Source organism: Oncorhynchus clarkii, chromosome 28 (assembly GCF_045791955.1).
Source record: "Oncorhynchus clarkii lewisi isolate Uvic-CL-2024 chromosome 28, UVic_Ocla_1.0, whole genome shotgun sequence".
Classification (NCBI taxonomy): domain Eukaryota; kingdom Metazoa; phylum Chordata; class Actinopteri; order Salmoniformes; family Salmonidae; genus Oncorhynchus; species Oncorhynchus clarkii.
In genome coordinates, this window is record NC_092174.1 from 34,972,798 (window position 1) to 34,996,475 (window position 23,678).

At 45.5% G+C, this 23,678-nt stretch overlaps 2 protein-coding genes across 2 annotated transcripts; both read right to left on the bottom strand.

Annotated features, from left to right (window-relative positions):
- Positions 1–1,286: 1,286 nt before the first annotated feature.
- On the bottom strand, positions 1,287–12,624 carry LOC139386937 (uncharacterized). Its single transcript, XM_071132835.1, has 7 exons — positions 12,564–12,624; positions 12,038–12,386; positions 11,733–11,946; positions 11,230–11,584; positions 10,936–11,087; positions 1,719–1,810; positions 1,287–1,561 (listed from the first exon to the last, which is right to left on the bottom strand). Exons 2-7 carry the CDS (start codon positions 12,338–12,340, stop codon positions 1,328–1,330), a joined length of 1,350 nt encoding a protein of 449 aa, XP_070988936.1. The 5' UTR covers positions 12,341–12,386; positions 12,564–12,624; the 3' UTR covers positions 1,287–1,327.
- Positions 12,625–13,466: 842 nt separating this feature from the next.
- LOC139387121 (Golgi reassembly-stacking protein 2-like) lies at positions 13,467–23,411 on the bottom strand. The gene is made up of 10 exons (XM_071133138.1): positions 23,195–23,411; positions 22,364–22,444; positions 22,007–22,210; positions 21,605–21,691; positions 21,345–21,475; positions 21,124–21,259; positions 18,494–18,617; positions 14,875–14,961; positions 14,666–14,761; positions 13,467–14,490 (listed from the first exon to the last, which is right to left on the bottom strand). Exons 1-10 carry the CDS (start codon positions 23,255–23,257, stop codon positions 14,204–14,206), a joined length of 1,296 nt encoding a protein of 431 aa, XP_070989239.1. The 5' UTR covers positions 23,258–23,411; the 3' UTR covers positions 13,467–14,203.
- Positions 23,412–23,678: the final 267 nt, after the last annotated feature.

Sequence of the window (23,678 nt, forward strand, 5' to 3'; positions counted from 1 at the left end):
AAACGTTGAGCACATGCAAAGCTTTAGCAAGTCCAACTTGGTTTCTCATGTCTCCTTGTTCATTTGTGCTACAAAATGATTTGGTTTATTTTGCTGCTATGTAGATGTGGCTTTTAGTTAAGATCTATCTGTATGAGCTACCTCAGGTACAGATAGTGCAGACCCGTGCGAACAGGAACACTCTAGGGCCCTGAAGTGTATAGCCTACTCTTTAGTGGCCCTTTGAAGTGTACACTCCACTGTGGTGAGAAGAATAATGCTTCTGTATGCCAGGAGTTCCAATAACGTCAAACTGTTTTACCACAGCAATGTTTATTAGTAGTCTGGAAACCATGTGTCATATATATAAAGTTGTATAAAACTGTTCTATATGAAGGAAAAGCGCAGTTTGATGAAGGCTCTCTTCACTAACACTTTACTTGAAGTCTGTCATAAGGCCTGCGTAACACTGACATAACAGGTGTCATAAGGAGTTATTACAGCATATTGGTAGTGTACCGAATGTAAGTGTTTATATTGGAAGACTGGAGCGTTAAACAGACCATAAAGCAGGAGCCACAGCAGTTGAACACAATGTAAACTGGTTTCACCACTGTCTGATACATACAGATACGAGAATGAATGGGAGGCAATGTCAGGTCCTGTCATTCATATGCAATAAAGATTGCCCTACCAAGGTCGCCGCCTTTGGTTTGTGCGCATAATGTCTCCCACAGACAACACACGTTTATCTAGAAAAGTTTTTCCTGATCCAAGACTTGGATCGGTCAGATGCCGTAGTGGTCAGTCACACCTGATGAAAGCATGGCAGACAGATGCCATTTGTCAAAAGGCTGGGAGGTCAGTTACAACCATAGACTTGGATAACTTCGCATCGTTCCATTATGGCGTCTGTGAGCATCTCCATTTTGAACTAGTCAACTTTCATCTACGAGATGGCAAAAAGGGTGCATACTGCCACCTAGAGTGTGTTGTTTGAACAGGTAAAAAGCCAAGGTTGGAGATTTACTGCCACCTGGAGTTAAGGAATGTTTCCTCACTAGTTTAATTCATTGGCTGATCCCTCCTGATGACCTGGATGGAATTATGTGATCCTTCCTTAACCCATAGGAGGTCCCACCCAGTTGAAGTCCTCAATGGTGCTGCCCATACTAAAACAAGTCCTCTCTCTCTATAGTTACATGCTGGATGATTGAAGAAGGCTTCTTCAGCATGTTGTCTAGTGAGTAAACACTCGTCAGGAGAGAAAGGGGAAAATGTAAGGCTGTGGATTGAGGGATTAGGAGAGGAGTGTCAGGCGAGTCCAGGGGTAAGTGATGGTGTAATGTCACTCCAGTCCAGGGTTCTCCACGGTAGTCTTGTCTCTGGGTCCTCCTGGCTCTGAATGGACCTGAGCTCTAATGTCCATCTGGTTCCAGGTCCTTCTGAGCCCGTTCCTGCTCCCAACGCTCTGGCTGCTCCTCCCTATTGCCACTGCAGAGCTCCCCGGCCCAGAGTCACTAGAGTCACCCTCCTCTGGAGGTTTGGAGCTTCTAGACTTGGAGTGGGATGATCGAGAGAGCTGTGGTGGGGAGAAATGATATTACATAATATCACTATTACTGTAGTGACAGTTACATTATTACTATTAATGTAGGCCTGCTAGTAGTTTAGACATTAATTAATCAACTAATTAACTACCAGCCTTTCTACATATTGTGTGTGTGGTGAACGCTCACCTTTCTGATCCCTGTGATGGTGGTGAATGTTCCATGGTTGGGCTTACACCTGAAGTACCTGTTACCATGGAGACTGCCTTCATTTTCTCCACCTAAAGTTGAATAGGAAGAGGTGTTACCAGGGCTGGCTCCAGGAATAAGCAACATAAGCGGTCACTTAGGGCCCCGGGCAGCTAGGGGGCCCCCAAAGTAATAAATGTATAAGTATTATTTTAAAAATTAGAAGCTCAGTCGAGGTCTCAACATACTGTTGAGAGTTAAAATAGTAGAGCACACAATGTGCAAGTTCAATGTGTGTTTGTGCATCAGAAATCTTTTTCTTATGTCAGTCGCCATGTCAGCTGACAATTTTTAGATTGGTAAATGAATCTAGCCAGCTATCTAAACTTGTAATCATAGCCGAATACCGACCAGGCATGCAGGGCATGTGCCCAGGGGCCCTGAACTCCAAAGGACCCCCATTGAATTTGTTAGTCACTCTCACTCTAATACACTACATGACCAAAAGCATGTGGACACCTGCTCATCGAACATCTCATTCCAAAATAATGGGCATTAATATGGAGTTGGTCCCACCTTTGTTGCTATAACAGCCTCCACTCTTCTGGGAAGGTTTTCCACTAGATGTTGGAACATTTCTGCGGGGACTTGCTTCCATTCAGTCACAAGAGCATTAGTGAGGTTGGGCGATTAGGCCTGGCTTGCAGTCGGGGTTCTAATTAATCCCAAAGCTGTTCGATGGGGTTGAGGTCAGGGCTCTGTGCAGTCCAGTTAAGTTCTTCCACACCGATCTACAAACCATTTCTGTATGGACCTCACTTTGTGCACATGGGCATTGTCATGCTGAAACAGGAAAGGGCCTTCCCGAACTGTTGCCACAGAATCATCTAGAATGTTATTGCATGCTGTAGCGTTAAGATTTCCCTTCACTGCAACTAAGGGAACTAGTCCGAACCACGAAAAACAGCCCCCAGACCATTATTACTCCACCAGTTTTTTTATTTATTTGTTACATGCGCCGAGTACGTAGACCTTATAGTGAAATGCTTACTTACAAGCCCTTAACTAACAATGCAGCTTTAAGAAAATAAGTGTTAAGTAGAAAATAAAAGTATCAAATAATTAAACAGCAGCAGTAAAACAATAGTGAGGCTTTATGCAGGGGGTACCAGGGAACAGAGTCAATGTGGAGGCTATATACAGGGGTTACCGGGGAACCGAGTCAATGTGGAGGCTATATACAGGGGGTACCGGGGCACAGAGTCAATGTGGAGGCTATATACAGGGGGTACCGGGGCACAGAGTCAATGTGGAGGCTATATACAGGGGGTACCGGGGAACCGAGTCAATGTGGAGGCTATATACAGGGGGTACCGGGGCACAGAGTCAATGTGGAGGCTATATACAGGGGGTACCGGGGCACAGAGTCAATGTGGAGGCTATATACAGGGGGTACCAGGGAACAGAGTCAATGTGGAGGCTATATACAGGGGTTACCGGGGAACCGAGTCAATGTGGAGGCTATATACAGGGGGTACCGGGGCACAGAGTCAATGTGGAGGCTATATACAGGGGGTACCGGGGCACAGAGTCAATGTGGAGGCTATATACAGGGGGTACCGGGGAACAGAGTCAATGTGGAGGCTATATACAGGGGGTACCGGGGAACCGAGTCAATGTGGAGGCTATATACAGGGGGTACCGGGGAACAGAGTCAATGTGGAGGCTATATACAGGGGGTAAAGGGGGAACAGAGTCAATGTGGAGGTTATATACAGGGGGTACCGGTACAGAGTCAATGTGCCGGGGCACCGGTTAGTCGAGGTAATTGAGGTAATATGTAGGTAGAGTTAGTGACTATACATAGATAATAAACAAAGAGTAGCAGCAGTGTGAGAATGGGGGAGGGGCAATGCAAATAGTCTGGGTAGTAGTCTGTGACTAGGGTGGCTGGAGTCTGACAATTTTATGACATTCCTCTGATACCGCCTGGCATAGAGATCTTGGATGGCAAGAAGCTTGGCCCCAGTGATGTACTGGGCCGTACGCACTACAGTCTGTAGTCCCTTGCGGTCAGAGGCCGAGCAGTTGCCATACCAGGCAGTGATGCAACCAGTCATCACCAGTCATGCTCTCGATGGTGCAGCTGTAGAACCTTTTGAGGAGGATCTGAGGACCCATGCCAGATCTTTTCGGTCTCCTGAGGGGGAATAGGTTTTGTCGTGCCCTCTTTATGACTGTCTTGGTGTGTTTGGACAATGATAGTTTGTTGGTGATGTGGACACCAAGGAACTTGAAGCTCTCAACCTGCTCCACTGCAGCCCCGTCGATGAGAATGGGGCCGTGCTCAGTCCTCCTTTTCCTGTAGTCCACAGTCATCTCCTTTGTCTTGATCATGTTGAGGGAGAGGTTGTTGTCCTTGCACCACACGGCCAGGTCTCTGACCTCCTCCCTCCCTATAGGCTGTCTCATTGTTGTCGGTGATCAGGCCTACCACTGTTGTGTCATCGGGAAACTTGATGAGTGCTGGGGTCGTGCCTGGCCATGCAATCATGAGTGGACAGGGAGTGCAGGAGGGGACTGAGCACACACCCGAGGGGCCCCCGTGTTGAGGATCAGTGTGGCGGATGTGTTGTTACCTACCCTTACCACCTGGGGGCGGCCCATCAGAAAGTCCAGGATCCAGTTGCAGAGGGAAGTGTTTAGTCCTTAGCTTAGTGATGAGGTTTGAGGGCACGATGGTGTTAAACGTTGCGCTGTAGTCAATAGGTAGTCACATAGGTGTTCGTTTTGTCCAGGTGGGAAAGGGCAGTGTTGAGTGCAATAGAGATTGTGGATCTGTTGAGTTGGTATGCAAATTGGGTGGGTCTAGGGTTTCTGGGATAATGGTGTTGATGTGAGCCATGACCAGCTTTTCAAAGCACTTCATGGTTATAGACGTGAGTGCTACGAGTCGGTAGTCATTTAGGCAGGTTACCTTAGTGTTCTTGGGCACAGGGACTATGGTGGTCTGCTTGAAACATGTTGGTATTACAGACTCAGTCAGGGACAGGTTGAAAATGTCAGAGAAGACACTTGCCAGTTGGTCAACGCATGCTGGTTATCCATCTGGCCCTGCGGCCTTGTGAATGTTGACCTGTTTAAAGGTCTTACATCGGCTGTGGAGAGCGTGATCACAGTCGTCAGGAACAGCTGATGCTCTCATGCATGTTTCAGTGTTGCTTGCCTCAAAGCGTACACAGAAGTAATTTAGCTCATCTGGTAGACTCGTGTTACTGGGCAGCTTGCGGCTGTGCTTCTATTTGTAGTCTGTTGTAGTTTGCAAGCCCTGCCACATCCGACGATCATCGGAGCCAGTGTAGTACGATTCAGTCTTAGTCCTGTATTGACGTTTTGCCCATTTGATGGTTTGTCAGAGGGCATCGCGGAATATCTTACAAGCTTCCGGGTTGGAGTCACGCTCCATGAAAGCAGCAACTCTACCCTTTAGCTCAGTGTGGATGTTGCCTGTAATCCATGGCTTCTGATTGGGTTATGTACGTATGGTCACAGTGGGGACGACGTCATCAATGCTGTTATTAATGAAGCTAGTGACTGATGTGTACTCCTCAATGCCATTGGAAGAATCCCAGAACTTATTCCAGTCTGTGCTAGCAGTCCGGTAGTTTAGCATCTGCCTCATCTGACCACTTTTTTTATTGACCGAGTCACTGGTGCTTCCTGCTTTAATTTTTGCTTGTAAGCAGGAATCAGGAGGATAGACTTATGGTCAGATTTGCCAAATAGAGGGCGAGGGAGATTTTTGTAAGCATCTCTGTGTGTGGAGTAAAGGTGGTCTAGAGTTGTTTCCTTCTGGTTGAACATTTAACAAGCCGGTCGAAATTAGGTAAACCGGTTTCCCTCATTGAGTGCGGTCTTAGTGCAAGCATCGGGTTGTGGTAGTAAATAGCTACGAAGAATATAGATAAACTCTTGGTAAATAGTGTCGTCTACAGCTTATCATGAGATACTCTACCTCAGGTGAGAAAAACCTTGAGACTTCCTTAGATTTTGTGCACCAGCTGTTTACAAATATACATAGACCACCACCCCTTGTCTTACCAGTGGTCGCTGAAAAAGCGTAAAACCCACCAGCTGTATGTTATTCATGTCGTTGTTCAGCCACGACTCGGTGAAACATAAGATATTACAGTTTTTAATGTCCCGTTGGTAGGATATACGTGATCGTAGTTTGTCTATTTTATTATCCATTGATTGTACGTTGGCTAATAGGACCGATGGTAAAGGGAGATTACCCGCTGGCTGTCGTACCCTTACAAGACACCCAGACCTCCGTCCCCAATATCTCTGTCTCTTTCTCTTGCGAATGATGGGGATTAGGGCCTTGTCAGGCGTCTTAAGTAAATCCTTGTGTCCGACTTGTTAAAGAAAACATATTCCTCCAGTACGGGGTGAATAATCGCTGGCCTGATATCTAGAAGCTCTTTTCGGCCCCAAAAGAAACACATTAGCACAATTGGTTAGGAGACCGTAAAACGGCAGCCATCTCTTCCAGTGCCATTCATTATGCATTGGGGCAGGTAGTGTTCTCCTGGCATCCGCCAAACCCAGATTTGTCCGTCGGACAGCCAGATGGTGAAGCGTGGTTGATCACTCCAGAGAACGCGTTTCCACTGCTCCAGAGTCCAATGGCGTGAGTTTTACACCACTCCAGCCGACGTTTGGCATTGTGCATGGTGATCTCAGTCTTGTGTGCAGCTGCTCGGCCATGGAAACCTATTTTAGGATGCTCCTGACAAACAGTTATTGTGCTGACGTTGCTTCCAGAGGCAGTTTGTAACTCGGTAGTGAGTGTTGCAGCCGAGAACAGACACTTTACACACTTCAGCACTCTGCAGTCCCGTTCTGTTAGCTTGTGTGGCCTAATAATTTGCGGCTGAGCCGTTGTTGCTCCTAGATGTTTCCACTTCGCAATAACAGCACTTATAGTTGACCGGGGCAGAACATTTGACGAACTGACTTGTTTTGCCCGCGGGGTGGGCCCCCAAAAGGCTAGAGCCACATCACAAGGGGCATACATCTGAAGCATCTGTTTAGAGGCGGGAGGAGGGGAGGGAGTGGGAGGAGATGAAACTTGACCGACATTGAATGTTTCATCGATGATAAAAAATGAGCACAATCTCAATACAGTTTTCTGTTTACAAAATGAGAATCTGTTAAGAACTGAGAGCAAAGTTTTATAGACTTAACCCTTTGCCAAAGTTTTTTTTAGGGTGAATTGAGTTATTGCACACACACTTCAGAGTAGGCGGAACGCAAATATGCAAATCATTGCTAAAATGCACCAATAAGATCTCACTTGTGCTTGGCTCTGCCCACCTTCTTGCTTGTTCTGCCCACTATGCTTCATTTGCTCCCATTGGAAACGACCCCAATGATAAATCTTGGGTTAGAGCTAGGTTCAATCAGATTGACAATTTTTACATCCACATAGCGTTGTTTTGGCTGTGTGTGGTGGTAGAACTGCGTTAGAGCTGTCAAACCCACAAGCGGCTCGTTGCGTTACCTTATCACGGATACTGCCGTCGGAATGCCACCAAACCCCACGCGGCTATAATCTGACAAATCCCAAACAACTGCATTAGAAGTTCATGCAGCCTCATTACAAGTTCAAACACTCCAACTTGACGGATAAATCACACCATCCAAATGTTATTGGTCGTATAAATATATTTAGCAGATGTTATTGGTCGTATAAATATATTTAGCAGATGTTATTGGTCGTATAAATATATTTAGCAGATGTTATTGCGGGTTTAATGAATTGCTTGTATTCCTAGCTCCAACAGTGCAGTAGTATCTAACAATACACATCAATACCCACAAATCTAAAAATAAAAGGTAATTAAGAAATATAGGACGAGCGATGTCAGAGTGTGTGTGTGTGTATGCATATACAGTTGAAGTCGGAAGTTTACAAACACTTAGGTTGGAGTCATTAAAACTCCTTTTTCAACAACTCCACAAATTTCTTGTTAACAAACTATAGTTTTGGCAAGTCGGTTAGGACATCTACATCTATGACAAGTCATTTTTCCAACAATTGTTTACAGACAGATGCATTCACTGTATCGCAATTCCAGTGGGTCAGAAGTTTACATACACTAAGTTGACTGTGCCTTTACACAGCTTGGAAAATTCCAGAAAATGATTTACCTACACCTTAGCCAAATACATTTAAACTCAGTTTTTCACAATTCCTGACATTTAATCCTAGAAAAAAATCCCTGTTTTAGGTCATTTGGGATCACCATTTTATTTTAATAATGTGAAATGTCAAAATAATATTTGAAACTATTAATTATTTCATCTTTTATTTCTTTCATCACATTCCCAGTGGGTCAGACGTTTACATACACACAATTAGTATTTGGTAGCATTGCCTTTAAAAATGGTTTCACTTGGGTCAAACGTTTTGGGTAGCCTTCCACAAGCTTCCCACAATAAGTTGGGTGAATTTTGGCCCATTCCTCCTGACAGAGCTGGTGTAACTGAGTCAGGTTTGTAGGCCTCCTTGCTCGCACGCACTTTCAGTTCTGCCCACACATTTTCTATAGGATTGAGGTCAGGGCTTTGTGATGGCCACTCCAATACCTTGACTTTGTTGTCCTTAAGTCATTTTGCCACAACTTTGGAAGTATGCTTGGGGTCATTGTCCATTTGGAAGACCCATTTGTGACCAAGCTTTAACTTCCTGACTGATGTCTTGAGATGTTGCTTCAATATATCCACAATTGTCCTGCATCATGATGCCATCTATTTTGTGAAGTGCACCAGTCCCTCCTGCAGCAAATCACCCCCACAACATGATGTTGCCACCCCAGTGCTTCACGGTTGGGATGGTGTTCTTCAGCTTGCAAGCCTCCATCTTTTCCCTCCAAACATAACGATGGTCATTATGGCCAAACAGTTAGATTTTTTTCTTCAGACCAGAGGACATTTCTCAAAAAAATACGATCTTTGTCCACATGTGCAGTTGCAAACCGTAGTCTGGCTTTTTTTATGGCGGTTTTGGAGCAGTGGCTTCTTCCTTGCTGAGCGGCCTTTCAGGTTATGTCGATATAGGACTAGATTTTCTGTGGATATAGATAATTTTGTAGATGAACGTGGTGCCTTCAGGCGTTTGGAAATTGCTCCCAAGGATGAACCAGACATGAGGTCTTCAAAAAATTTTCTGAGGTCTTGGCTGATTTCTTTTGATTTTCTCATGATATCAAGCAAAGAGGCACTGAGTTTGAAGGTAGGCCTTGAAATACATCCACAGGTACACCTCCAATTGACTCAAATGATGTCAATTAGCCTATCAGGATCTTCTAAAGCCATGAAATAGTTTTTTTGAATTTTCCAAGCTGTTTAAAGGCACAGTCAACTTAGTGCATGTAAACTTCTGACCCACTGGAATTGTGATACAGTGAATTGTAAGTGAAATAATCTGTCTGTAAACAATTGTTAGGAAAATGACTTGTGTCATGCACAAAGTAGATGTCCTAACCGGATGGTTAGAATAGTATATGTACAGCAATAGGTAAATCGGTTGGCCTTGATGAGAACACAGTACATACATATGAAATGGGTGAAATAGTATGTAAACATTATTAAAGTGACCAGTGATTCCATGTCTATGTACATAGGGCAGCAGTCTCTAAGGTGCAGGGTTGAGTAACCGGGTGGTAGATGGCTCGTGACAGTGGCTAAGTTCAGGGCAGTGTACTGGGTGGAGTCCGGCTAGTGATGGCTATTGAACAGTATGATGGCCTAGAGATAGATTGAAAAACAGATTATCTCATGTACCAACTTTGATGCACCTGTACTGACCTCGCCTTCTGGATGGTATCGGTGTGAACAGGCTATGGCTTGGGTGGCTGAGATCTTTGATGATCTTTTTGTCCTTCCTGTGACACCGGGTGCTGTATATCCTGGAGGGCAGGCAGTGTGCACCCGGGATTGCATTGGACAGACCGTGCTACCCCCGGGAGAACCTGTGGTTGCGGGCGGTGCAGTTGCCGTACCAGGCGGTGATACAGCCCGACAGGATGCTCTCAATGGTGCATCTGTAAAAGTGTGAGGGTCTTAGGGGCCAAGTCCAATTTCTTCAGCCTCCTTAGGATGAAGAGGCGCTGTTGAGCCTTCTTGTCCACGCTGTCTATGTGGGTGGACCATTTCAGATTGCCAGTGGTGTACGCCCAGGAACCTGAAGCTTTCAACCTTCTCCACTGCAGCCCCGTCAATGTGGATGGGGTTATGCTCCCTCTGCTGTCTCCGGAAGTCCACCATCAGCTCCTTCATTTTGTTGACATTGAGGGAGAGGTTATTTTCCTGACACCACTCTGCCAAGGCCCTCAACTCCTTCCTGTAGGCTCTCATCGTTGATGGTAATCAGGCCTACCACTGTTGTGTCGTCTGTAAACTTGATGATTGAGTTGGAGGCGTGCATGGCCACGTAGTCATGGGAGTACATGACAGGCTGGGCACGCACCGTTGTAGGGCCCCCGTGTTGAGGATCAGTATACTGGAGGTGTTGTTTGTGTACCTTCACCACCTGGAGGAGGCCCGTCAGGAAGTCCAGGACCCAGTTGCACAGGGCGGGGTTCAGACCTAGGGCCCGAGCTTAATGATGAGCTTGGAGGGGACTATGGTGTTGAATGCTGAGCTACAGTCAATGAACAGCATTCTTACATAGGTATGCCTCTTGTCCAGATGGGAAAAGGCAGTGTGCAGTGCGATGGCGATTGCATCGTCTGTGGATCTATTGAGGCGGTATGCAAATTGCAGTGTGTCTAGGGTGCATGAAAACATGCAGTAGCCTAACATCAATGGTTTGATATTTGAGAATAATTATTTCTAACATCGATAGAGCCTAAACTTTCTAGCACTGTTTTGAACTAACGCAGTAGGGATAATAAGGGGGTGGTTTGTGACAGACAAGAGCAGCCGCTCACCTATATTTCAGCTCATACCACAGTTACACCTCCAACACCGCCAAAACATCTGCTATGCGGATGTCGACCAATGCTGGTTAATGCTCGATCTGATTGAATCCAGGCCTTATTTACCAGTATCTTTGGTGTTACTGTCACAGTTGTAATGGTGATGAGAATGCCAGATATTCACACACAACATAAACACACACACACTGCACACACACACACAAACTCACTGGCTGTGTCCAATTCCACTCCGATATAGATGTCTGTAGACTCAGTGTTTTCCAGTGGTCCGATGAACCTCACAGCTCCTCTTCTCCTCTCCTCTCCTCTCCTCCTCCTCTCCAGCACTACACGGTCATTCACACACAGGCGGTGCTTTTTCCTGATATGCACATGCATGCACGAACGGACATACGCACCACACAGTTAAGTTCTTTAAATCACAATTATTGTGAAATTAGTCATTAATACAGTATAATACGGTAATACACAGAAGAGAAACTAAAGCGAGAATATAAGTGTACCTGGTGGTTAATGCCCTGGGGTCCAGCCCTCCTGCTGCTTGGACTGTGGACGAGGAGTCAGGACAGTCTGGGGCCAGACACCACCTCTCCTCCTCTTTTGTCTCCTCCATCTCTCCCCTCAGAGGTCCACATGAGGCACTTCTCCTTAGGACATTCTCTCTTTTCTGCTCACAAACAACAACAATATCAATGACCAAAAACAAACTACCACAAAAACAGCTCATCATAAAGGCTGTAACATCCTCATGTGTCCATTGTGAAGTATGATAATGAGGTCCAGCCTTCAGCGTGTGTTTTCGGTCCGATGTCTGTCCACCCTGCTCAGACGACAGGTTTCCCTTCTCCCTCCTCCTGACTGAAACACAAACACACACAATGTCCTGACATGGTGAGCACACAGCAAAGACAGACTGAAACTTCACATTCTCCTTGGTCATAATTGCTATGAATAAAACAGACATTCCAATTCAAAGCACTGCTTCATTATGTAAAACAATTTACACCTCTTTCTCTGGGATTGCTGTCACTATGGGAGGAGTGAGGCATGATGGGTAAGGGTTGTGATCCCAGATCTTCTTCTACAGAGGGTAGAGTAAGTCTGTTGTCTTCTTGTCTCATTTCTCCCCCTCTCTTCTTCACCCTCTCATCTCCTCTCCTGCCTTCCTTTTCTCCTGGATCCTCCTTCTCATACTCTTTCACACAGGGCAGAACTGCTGTCTGACACAGAGAGACAGAGGGTGGGGTAGTTTGTGTGTATACCTTTACGTGAGTGTTGACTTGTGAGAGAGATCATGTGTGTCATACATACCTGTCTCCTCTGAGGGGTGAGGTTGTGAAGGGGGACCAGAGGAGGGAGGCAGGGGGGTGTGGTGCTAAAGGATAGAGGGGGGAGGCAGGGGGGTGTGGTGTTAGAGCACAGGCTGCCCCTCCCAGAGCTGTATAAGGAGGACACACTGGGGGAGACACTGGCTGGGGGAGAGGGGAGGTAGGGGGAGGAGGCGGCGAGAGAGATGGAGGGGAGGCAGGAGAAGGGAGAGGTGGAGTTGGTCTGGGATCTGTTGGAATCTGAGGGACCCACGGGAGCAGCTGGAGCAGTGGACAGAGAGCACATCAGCTCCTCTATTCGGGCCCTTTGGACCTCTACGGTCCTGTGCAGACTAAGATATGAGAGGAGGCGCACACACACACACACAGCAGAGTTAAGCAAAGGTCAGACAAACTCAACCGAAACAGTAAATGGTTAACTTTCTCATGGAGGAGGCAGCTGAAAACTGGTGTGAATCAGGCATGTGACAGTGGGAATTTGTTTGATACAACAGGCCTATGGTTCTCACCGTTGATTCTCGCGCAGTATCTCGGCTATACTCGAGCACAGGTGCACTGCACCTCTCCTCGAACCATTGATGAAGAACAGTACAGCTTGCGAGGCGACCTCCTTGTCCTCCTCAAGACCCCCTGACGAACTGCCCACTTGGTATAGGAAGGCAGAAATACTACAGTAGTAGAAAACTATTTGTCTATCACTTTATTACCTTTATTCAGTGGTTTTGTAGCAGTTATTGCAGCACAGCAAACAAATTGTCCCCATCACAGGCGTCCCTATTAAAAAAATGACAAGCTATATCGAATGTAGGCTACTTTACCAGTTTGACATGGTTTAGTGACGTCAACTTTAATCAAAGCTTTCTTATTCAAAGAAAAGCACAACTTCCAAAGCTGTAGCCTAGGTACCCGTGCGAGTCCCACCACGACTGAGTGAGCTCCAAATCATTGTTTCCATACCTGTCTGGGACGCACGCGAGTCAAGGTCCGAATCCAACGACCAGGTTCGGTTTCTACTGCGCTCGCGACCACTCATATCCCAGTTCTCTAAATAACAAATGTCTATTGATTTGTAATTTGTTATTGATTGTACTACTCTACTGTAAGCCATGTGTTGCGTTTTTTCACTAACCCTAGACGACGTAACTCCACTTGGGGTGCGTAACACCCAATGAAACGCAGGTTGGTGGCGCTAGGTTGGCTCACAATAGTACAGATAGCGTCATGCTTTCTTGGTGAGGGTTTTAGGCTATAATTATTGTAATACGCTTGCTCTGTCTGGTCATTTTAAGCAGGATAATGAAATATGCAAGGTAAAAGCTTAAAACAAGTAGGCTAATCTATAGACAACTTATACATTGTTGAAAGCAAAGAAAGTGCATATTTTGAAATAGAAAAACACGCACAAATAAGAAAGTATTTTAAAATTCCATTAGCTTTATTGCTCGAGTATGTGTACAGGGTGTTTTCATAAAGTTGTAACACAGCGCCCTCGTGTAGTTGAAAAGCCTCACTTCGCCTTCATTTCCTACCTCTTCAACCCACCATGCCAGAGGCAGCGCCGTCTAACCCCCAATACGATATTTACCACAAACCCTAGCCCAGCCACAAATAGTTCATAGTTCTTACGATATCCCTGCCTATTTCGGTCCCCTCTGGCATGGCCATCTAGTGACTACCACCCTCACACAACGTTTAAGGGTAGGCTATAGAGTTCTGTTAGAAACGAAAGGTGCATGGAGAGAAGAACACAGGGACAAACATGCCTAATATTTTTCAAAACGTGGTGCAAAATAATGCAGATTTCATTCTTTAACAGGAACAATCAAAGCAATTAAACAAACAAAAAAATATATATAAAGGAATATCTAGCTGTCTGTGTTTACTAAAGGGTACTGAAGAGAATTTGAATTTTGAATGAAACTAAGGCAGTGTGGGTCAGACAGGCAGGCAGGGCTTCCCTGCTTGTTGCCACTCAGCCACTTCTTTATTCCTCTGCTCCATGTTTCCAACTGACTGCACCAGCTTCACCGTGGCAAATTATTCTGTCCCTCCTGGCTAAATAAATATGAGAGAGAGAGTGAGTGAGTGAGAAAGAAAACGAGAGAGAGAAACCGGCAGGTTCGATTCTGGGTATGAGACTTTTCCTGTGTTACGACGACGTCTTCGTGGCAGCCTTTGATTTCATGATGGTCGCCGAGGCGACGGCTGGTTCTGTGGCGGCAGAAGCGGGAACTGTGGCACCAGGGAGGGTCTGCTGCTCTGGGGCGGGGGTGACTGTGGAAAGGGTGAGGGGGGTGAAGGAGGAGATGTCGACAGGGGGAAGGGATGTTACCCCCTGGGGTAGGAGGGGGAGCTGGGACAGCATGGCAGGCAGGGGGGGGAGGGGGGCTAGACCGGGCAGGTTCAGAGGAGGGAAGGGTGCGAGTGGAGGGAATCCTGAAATGGAGGGGAGAGGAAGGGGCAGGTGAGAGAAAAGAGAGATCTGTAGTTGAACACATGAATAATCACACTGGTACATAATACGTTAATGCCTGGGGGTGGAAACCCACTGTTAGCATTAGCTGTTAGCTGTATAAACCGGCTGTTCCTGGTGGCAGTAGCCCGCTAATACCTGCTAGCGATACAGCGCTGAGGTCTGGTAGTGCGGCGAGGTTGAGGTTGGAGAGGTTTGGGAATGGGGGCAGGCCGCCAGGGAGAGGCAACAGACCTACAATAGCACACAAATAAACATACTTAATCAGTGTAGAAAAGGTATTGTGTGTAAGATTAGATAATTTCAATTCGATCTTGAAATATAATTCTGAAGAGGCGTGTACTGACCTGGTAGCGTGGTGGCAGGGTTGAAGGTCGTGGAGGCTGGGTTTAGGGGGCTAAGGGAGGTGGGCAGCAGGGGAACGGTGGGGAGACCTGGAAAAGAGTGAGAGTTTGAGCAGTTAGCACACAGTTGTATAGGAGAGAGAGGACCTTTTAGACCAAGGGTGGGCAAACTACGTCCCGCAGGCGCCAGCAGGAAGTTTGAGTAGAAAATGTCATAAATAAGTAATTACTTTGGGTAGATTTTTTTTAATACTCCAGGCCCCACTAATATTTAAAACTAAATAGAACTTAATAAATTATAAAAGGCTCTGGAGCAACAAACCGCCCTTGCTGTCTCTGCCTGGCCGGTTCCCCTCTCTCCACTGGGATTCTCTGCCTCTAACTCTATTACAGGGGCTGAGTCACTGGCTTACTGGTGCTCTTTCATGCCGTCCCTACGAGGGGTGCGTCACTTGAGTGGGTTGAGTCACTGACGTGATCTTCCTGTCTGGGTTGGCGCCCCCCCCTTGGGTTGTGCCGTGGCGGAGATCTTTGTTTGCTATACTCGGCCTTGTCTCAGGATGGTAAGTTGGTGGTTGAAGATATCCCTCTAGTGGTGTGGGGGCTGTGCTTTGGCAAAGTGGGTGGGGTTATATCCATCCTGTTTGGCCCTGTCCGGGGGTATCATCGGATGGGGCCACAGTGTCTCCTGACCCCTCCTGTCTCAGCCGCCAGTATTTATGCTGCAGTAGTTTGTGCGGGGGGGCTAGGGTCAGTTTGTTATATCTGGAGTACTTCTCCTGTCTTATCCGGTGTCCTGTGTGAATTTAAGTATGCTCTCTCTAATTCTCTCTTTTTCTCTTTCTTTCTCTCTCTCGGAGGACCTGAGCCCTAGGACCATGCCTCAGGACTACCTGGCATGATGACTCCTTGCTGACTCCACCTGGCCGTGCTGCTGCTTCAGTTTCAACTGTTCTGCCTGCGGCTATGGAATCCTGACCTGTTCACCGGACGTGTTACCTGTCCCAGACCTGCTGTTTTCCACTCTCTAGAGACAGCAGGAGTGGTAGAGATACTCTTAATGATCGGCTATGAAAAGCCAACTGACATTTACTCCTGAGGTGCTGACTTGCTGCACCCTCGACAACTACTGTGATTATTATTTGACCATGCTGGTCATTTATGAACATTTGAACATCTTGGCCATGTTCTGTTATAATCTCCACCCGGCGCAGCCGGAAGAGGACTGGCCACCCCTCATAACCTGGTTCCTCTCTAGGTTTCTTCCTAGGTTTTGGCCTTTCTAGTGAGTTTTTCCTAGCCACCGTGCTTCTACACCTGCATTGCTTGCTGTTTGGGGTTTTAGGCTGGGTTTCTGTACAGCACTTTGAGATATCAGCTGATGTACGAAGGGCTATATAAATAAATGTGATTTTATTTAAAGGACCTACAGTGCATTCAGAAAGTATTCAGGCCCCTTGACTTTTTTCACTTTGTTACGTTAAAGCCTTATTATTTTCCCTTATCTACACATAATAGCCCATAATGACAAAGCAAAAACAGGTTGAGATAGTATTGCAAATGTGTTAATAATAAAAAACAGAAATGCCTTATTTACATAAGTATTCAGACCCTTTTTTATGAGACTGGAAATTGAGTTCAGGTGCATCCTGTTTCCATTTATCATCCTGGAGATGCTTCTACAACTTGTTTGGAGTCCACCTGTGGTAAATTCAATTGATTGGACATGATTAGGAAAGGCACACACCTGTCTCTATAAAGGTCCCACAGTTGACCATGCATGTCAGCAAAAACCAAGCCATGAGGTCGAAGGAATTGTCTGTAGAGCTCTGAGACAGGATTGTGTCGAGGCACAGATCTGGGGGAAGGGTACCAAAATATTTCTGCAGCATTGAAGGTCCCCAAGAACACAGTGGCCTCCATCATTCTTAAATGGAAGAAGCTTGGAACCACCAAGACTCTTCCTAAAGCTGGCCGCCCAGCCAAACTGAGCAATCGGGGGAGAAAGGCCTTGGTCAGGCAGGTCACCAAGAACCCGATGGTCACTCTGATAGAGCTCCAGAGTTCCTCTGTGGAGATGGGAGAACCTTCCAGCAGGACAACCATCTCTGCAGCAATCCTCCAATCAGGCCTTTATGGTAGAATGGCCAGATGGAAGCCACTCCTCAGTAAAAAGGCACATGACAGCCCGCTTGGAGTTTGCCAAAAGGCACCTAAAGGACTCTCAGACAATTACAAACAAGATTCTCTGGGCAGATGAAACCAAGATTGAACTCTTTGGCCTGAATGCCAAGCGTCATGTCTGGAGGAAACCTGGCACCTCCCCTACTGTGAAGCATGGTGGTGGCAGCTTCATGCATTGAGGATGTTTTTCAACGGCAGGGAACCTGACAGCGCTTGAGAGAATCTTCAGAAAAGAATGGGAGAACTCCCCAAATACAGGTGTACCAATTTTGTAGCGTCATACCTCCTTTTGATCATCTTTCCTTCCAGTTCTCTGCTGTCCATGACTGGAACGAATTGCAAAAATCTCTGAAGCTGGAGACTCACATCTCCCTCAACAGCTGTCAGAGCAGCTCACAGATCACTGCACCTGTACATATCCCATCTGTAAACAGCCCATCGATCTACCTACCTCATCCCCATACTGGTATTTATTTATTTATTTAGCTCCTTTGCACTCCAGTATCTCAACCTGCACATTCATCTTTTGCCGATCTACCATTAGTGTTTAATTGCTATATTGTAATTACTTCGCCACCATGGCCTATTTATTTCCTTAACTTACCTCATTTACACTCACTGTATATAGACTTTTTGTTTTCTTTTGTTCTACTGTATTATTGACTGTATGTTTTGTTTATTCCATGTGTAACTCTGTTGTTGTATGTGTCGAATTGCTACGCTTTATCTTGGCCAGGTCGCAGTTGCAAATGAGAACTTGTTCTCAACTAGCCTACCTGGTTAAATAAAGGTGTTCTCAACTAGCCTACCTGGTTAAATAAAGGTGAAATAAATAAAAATACCCAAGAAGACTCCAGACTAATCGCTGCCAAAGGTGCTTCAACAAAGTACTAAGTAAAGGTTCTGAATACTTATGTGCATGTGATATTTCCGTTTATTATTTGTAATAAATTTGTAATTTTCTTTTTTTTATTACTTAAAACATTTTCTTTGTCACTATGGGGTATTGCGTGTAGATTGATGAGGGTGGGGGAAACTAAGCAATTTTAGAATAAGGCTGTAATGTAACAAAATGCTTAAAGTCAAGGGCTCTGAATACTTTCTGAACTGCACTGTATATATTTTCAAATAACTGCCTGTTTTCTGGCCCGCAAATTGATATTGACCAAGAAAAATCATCAACATTTTTTATTTTAAAGTGCGACCCTAAGTTGTATTTCAAAATCCCGATGTGACCCTGGAGAAAAAAGAAAGAGTTTCCCCACCCCTCTGAGACCATCTGTAGCATTTCCACTGGGAGTTTGAAAGGGGTGGGGAGGCCATCTGGACCCATATTAAAAATGATTGGTCGAACCCTGGTGCCACATTCCATTCCAGACATTTCCTAACACTTTGATACCATATTATGTTGAGAGAGAAAGTAAGAGAGATTAAGTACCTGTCTGAAGCGCACTTGGAATGGTGGGTGGAGCTGAGTTGATTGACAGGCTGGACAGCGAATCTTCTAACCCCGTGGGGACAGAGGGCACAGCAGGGGGTGGGGTTACAGCAGAGAGCTGAACCTGAGTGGGAGGGAGAAATAAGGCAAAAGCAGAGAGAAAGATAGATGGAGAGAGGAATAGAGAAATATGTGAGGGATGGCTGATGAACAGTGAAGGTCAAGTGCATTTAAAACAAGTCATTCATAATTCTAATGAAAACCTTTCCTCTCAGTCTTGCCTGTCTGCACTGGGAGGGACAGTCATACATTCAGTACCAGTCAAAAGTTTGGACACCTATTCATTCAAGTTTTTTTCAAACTATTTTCTACATTGTAGAATAATAGTGAAGACATCAAAACTATTAAAATAACACATATGGAATCATGTAATCATAAACGTGTTAAAGAAATCAAAATATATTTTAGGAGTTTCTTCAAAGTAGCCACCCTTTGGGCGCCCAGTGGTGCAGCGGTCTAAGGCACTGCATCTCAGTGCGAGGCTTCACTACAGTCCTTGTTTCGAAACCAGGATGCATCACATCCGGCCGTGATTGGGAGTTCCATAGGGCTGCGCACAATTGGCCCAGCATCGTCCAGGTTTGGCCGTCATTGTAAACAAGAATTTGTTCTTAACCGACTTGCCTAGTTAAATAAAACGCTTTTTTGCCTTGACAGCTTTGCACGCTCTTGGCACTCAACCAGCTTCATCTGAAATGCTTTTCCAACAATTTTAAAGGAGTTCCCACATATAATGTGTACTTGTTGGCTGCTTTTCCTTCACTCTGCGATCAACTCATCCCAAACCATCTCAATTAGGTTGAGGTCAGGTGATTGTGGAGGCCAGGTCATCTGATGCAGCACTCCATCACTCTCCTTGGTCAAATAGCCCTTACACAGCCTGGAGGTGTGTTTTGGTTCATTGTCCTGTTAAAAAACAAATGATAGTCCCACTAAGCGCAAACCAGATGGGATGATGTATCACTGCAGAATGCTGTGGTAGCCATGCCGGTTAAGTGTGCCTTGAATTCTAAATAAATCACTGACAGTGTCACCAGCAAAGCACCCCCACACCATGCTTCACAGTGGGACCTACACAGAGATAATCCGTTCACCTACTCTGCATCTCACAAAGACACGGCGGTCTGAACCAAAAATCTCAAATTTGGACTCAGACGAAAAGGACCGAGTTCCACAGGTCTAATGTACATTGCTCATGTTTCTTGGCCCAAGCAAGTCTCTTCTTATTGGTGTTCTTTAGTAGTGGTTTCTTTGTAGCAATTCGACCACGAAGGCCTGATTCACAGTCTCCTCTGAACAGTTGATGTTGAGATGTGTCTGTTACTTAAACTCTGAAGCATTTATTTGGGCTGCAATTTCTGAGGTTGGTAACTCTCATGAACGTATCCTCTGCAGCAGAGGTAGCTCTGGGTCGTCTTTTCCTGTGGCGATCCTCATGAGAGCCAGTTTAATCATAGTGTTTGATGGTTTTTGCAACTGCACTTGAAGAAACGTCAAAGTTCTTAATTTTCCAGATTGACTGACCTTCATGTCTTAAAGTAATGATGGACTGTCATTTCTCTTTGCTTATTTGAGCTGTTCTTACCATAATATGGACTTGGTCTTTTACCACATAGGGCTATCTTCTGTATACCACCCCTACCATGTCACAACACAACTGATTGTCTCAAACGCATTAAGGAAAGAAATTACACAAATCAACCTAACAAAGCACACCTGTTAATTGAAATGCATTCCAGGTGACTACCTCATGAAGCTGGTTGAGAGAATGCCAAGCATGTGCAAAGCTGTCAAGGCAAAGGGTGGCTACTTAGAAGAATCTCAAAATATATTTAGATTTGTTTAACACTTTTCTGGTTACTACATGATTCCATATGTGTTATTTCATAGTTTTGATGTCTTCATTATTATTCTATAATATAGAAAATAGTAAAAATAAAGGAAAACCCTTGAATGAGTAGGTGTATCCAAACTTTTGACTGGTACTGTACATACATAATGAGCCTTTCATAGCTCATAACCTAGCCCTGGTCGGGGGGGGGGGGGGGGGGTTCTTTTTGCCCTCATAACAGCCTCAATTCGTCAGGGCATGGACTCTACAAGGTGTCAAAAGTGTTCCACAGGGATGCTGGCCCATGTTGACTCCAATGCTTCCCACAGTTGTGTCAAGTTTGTGAAAAAAAATCCAGCAGCATTGCAGTTCTTGACACAAACTGGTGTGTCTGGCACCCTCTACCATACCCCTTTCAAAGGCACTTACATATTTTGTCTTGCCCATTCACCCTCTGAATGGCACACATACAAAATCCTTCTTTAACCCATCTCCCCCTTCATCTACACTGATTTAAGTGGATTTAACAAGTGACATCAATAAGGGATCATAGCTCCCATCTGGATTCACCTGGTCAGTCTGTCATAGAAAGAGTTCTCAATATTTTGTACACTCAGTGTATGTCATAGTAGAAGGATTACAAAAGAGCATAAAGTGACAGTGTCCACTGACCGTCCAGGCAGTTATCGCTGTTCTGATTCTGGGCTCTGTTTTGGTCGAGTTCTGGGTCGATACTAACCTCAGTGAATCCGTCCTTGAGCGCGCTGATGGGCTCACCACTGGGAATGTGACCCGGAAAACTAATCTTCTTCCCTTCTTCAAATGGCCGGGTGGGAATTCTGTGCAGGTAACCGTATCCGATGCCACATCCCAGACTGTAACAGGGGAACAGGAGATAGCATTAGCGTGATGTCACTTGTCAGACTGAAGTGTGTAGCGTGTGTATTGTATGTTGGTTACCTGCCCTCCCCTCCCCAGGAACTGTTGGGGGTGATGACCACCTCTCTGCAGTTGTCTGTGTCTGTGTTATAGACATATAGCTTCAACCCCTTCCCCTCATGGGTCTCAATCAGAGAAAACAGGTCCTCCGACTGATGAGAGAGAGAGGTGGAAGGGAGGGAGATAGAGATCAACTTCAATGACTTGTACACAAATGCTGATTGGCTAGTCTTAACTCCTAGTGTAGAATGCATGGAATAGTAGTGTCAGTGTGTGCGCACCTCGTTCATAACGGTGTCGGCTCCTATGATGTAATCAGTGTGGGGCCGCAAGCCAGCCAGGGCTGCCGGAGAGTTAGGCTCCACCTCCTGAGAAAGAGAGAGACCCTTGGTTAATTGTATTTTATATAACAAAGCAAGTCAGTTAAGAACAAATTTGTATTTACCTACCCCGGCCAAACCCTAACACTGGGCCAATTTTGCTCCACCATATGGGACTCCCAATCACGGACGGTTGTGATACAGCCTGGAATCGAACCAGGGTCTGTAGTGACGCCTCTAGCACTGAGATGCAGTGCCTTAGACCGCTGCGCCACTCGGGAATCCCAACTTATATCAAGAGTTACACCTGCCCGGTACACTGGGGCGAGCTAAATTGGGCACAGCCATTGACTGGCTACTCACCAGCACATGCCAGATGTTCTCATTGGCTCCCTCGAAGCTGCAGAAGCGTATGGAGACACCCAGCAGGCCCTGGCCACCCCAGAGGTTGCTTGGGGTGACGGTGGACTCCCTGAGCTCCAGGGTCTTAGAGGAGTAAACCAGCATTCTAACTGGCTTCTCCACACTGGCCTTCAACAGGTCCTTCAGAGTGTCATTGTCCTTGTTCTGAAACACAGACAGGGTAAATTATAGAATTAGAATAAGTAGAATGGACAATCAGAGCTATACAGTACAAGATAGCATCCTCAGTGGGAGTTTGTGTATGTGCATGTAGTACGTGTGTTGAACATACCGATTCAACAGCATGTCTTTGCTTACCAGTCTTTCGTTGTTGATGGAGACAATAAAGTCAAAGAAAGGCTCCAGTCCTGCACGGTGTCCTGGAGAATTCTCCTGAACCTGAGGAGAAGAGAGAGGAGACATGACTTGTAACAACTGTATTTTGTGATTGAAGGGGAGCACCTGGAACAAGGTTTGAACAAGGACCATGGAAGTTACAGGGTATCTACACCACCGCCTGTGACATGAGATCCAGCTAAGGTCCTGTCTTCTTGGAAAATGTTAGGGCGTTGCACATCATCTTTGAACTTTTAGCAGTAGCCTTAGAATGAAATAGGTATTACAATCCTTGTCACATCAACATATTGAAGATGGAGGTCTATACATTTAGGGAGTAATGAGACATTCAGGTGGTCTGACAAATGTGTAAATCAAAGACATGACTGACTCTGTGATGTTGAGGATTCTGTCAGCAATGCGGCAGCACCTACAAAAGTTGACATTATGACAGCTAGCTAGCATTGAGCTCATTTAAACACCATTCACTCTATCTAGCTGCCTGGTTGTTTTGACAGCTAACCTTGTTACCAAACAATACATGCAACCAATAACACTCATTTACCTTTCAAAGCTGCATGTAAAATGATACATGCAAATATTTAACTTGGACAATTACACAATACAACTGTAGCAAATGCTGGGGAAAATAGCGTTAACAATGTCTATTAGCATTAGCTGCATGTAGGCCGGAATGTGATCCCCGGCCTCTATCTGACGGTGAGGACACAATTAGATCCTGCTGTGGGACCATTCTTACGGATGCTAACATTATTTTGCAAACGTCAAAAAAAATCAAAAAAATACACATACCCGAAGAACATGGTAGCCTTCGGATCCTCCTCCCGGTATCTCGACACTCTGCGACCCCCCCATGTCACGGCTGGTTTATATCGTAGTTAGGATTTAATGCTTGATATTTTTCTGCTCAAGTAATATTGCTAACTGGCTAGCTTCAACTCTAATAAGGCGGCCTGCCAGCTGAGCACTTGTGTTGTTACGTGGCAGTCCACCAGGAAACAGGGCTGATGGGAGTTTTCCCATAGCCGCAGATCTAGAATCAGTTTATCCACCCAAATCCTGTAATTATTCATTAGTGGGAAAATTGCAAAACTGACCCAAGACCAGTGTCTATGACCAAGTGTAGGCTGGTGACATGCGCAAGTCTAGGGCTTCAGGTGCTGCTTTTGAATTGTGATATGCAGTATACTCAGACAGTAGTACTAGTATTGGCATATTGTACCATTATATCACAATTGACTGTAAAACCTAGCAGCTGTTTTTCACCCCTCAAAAA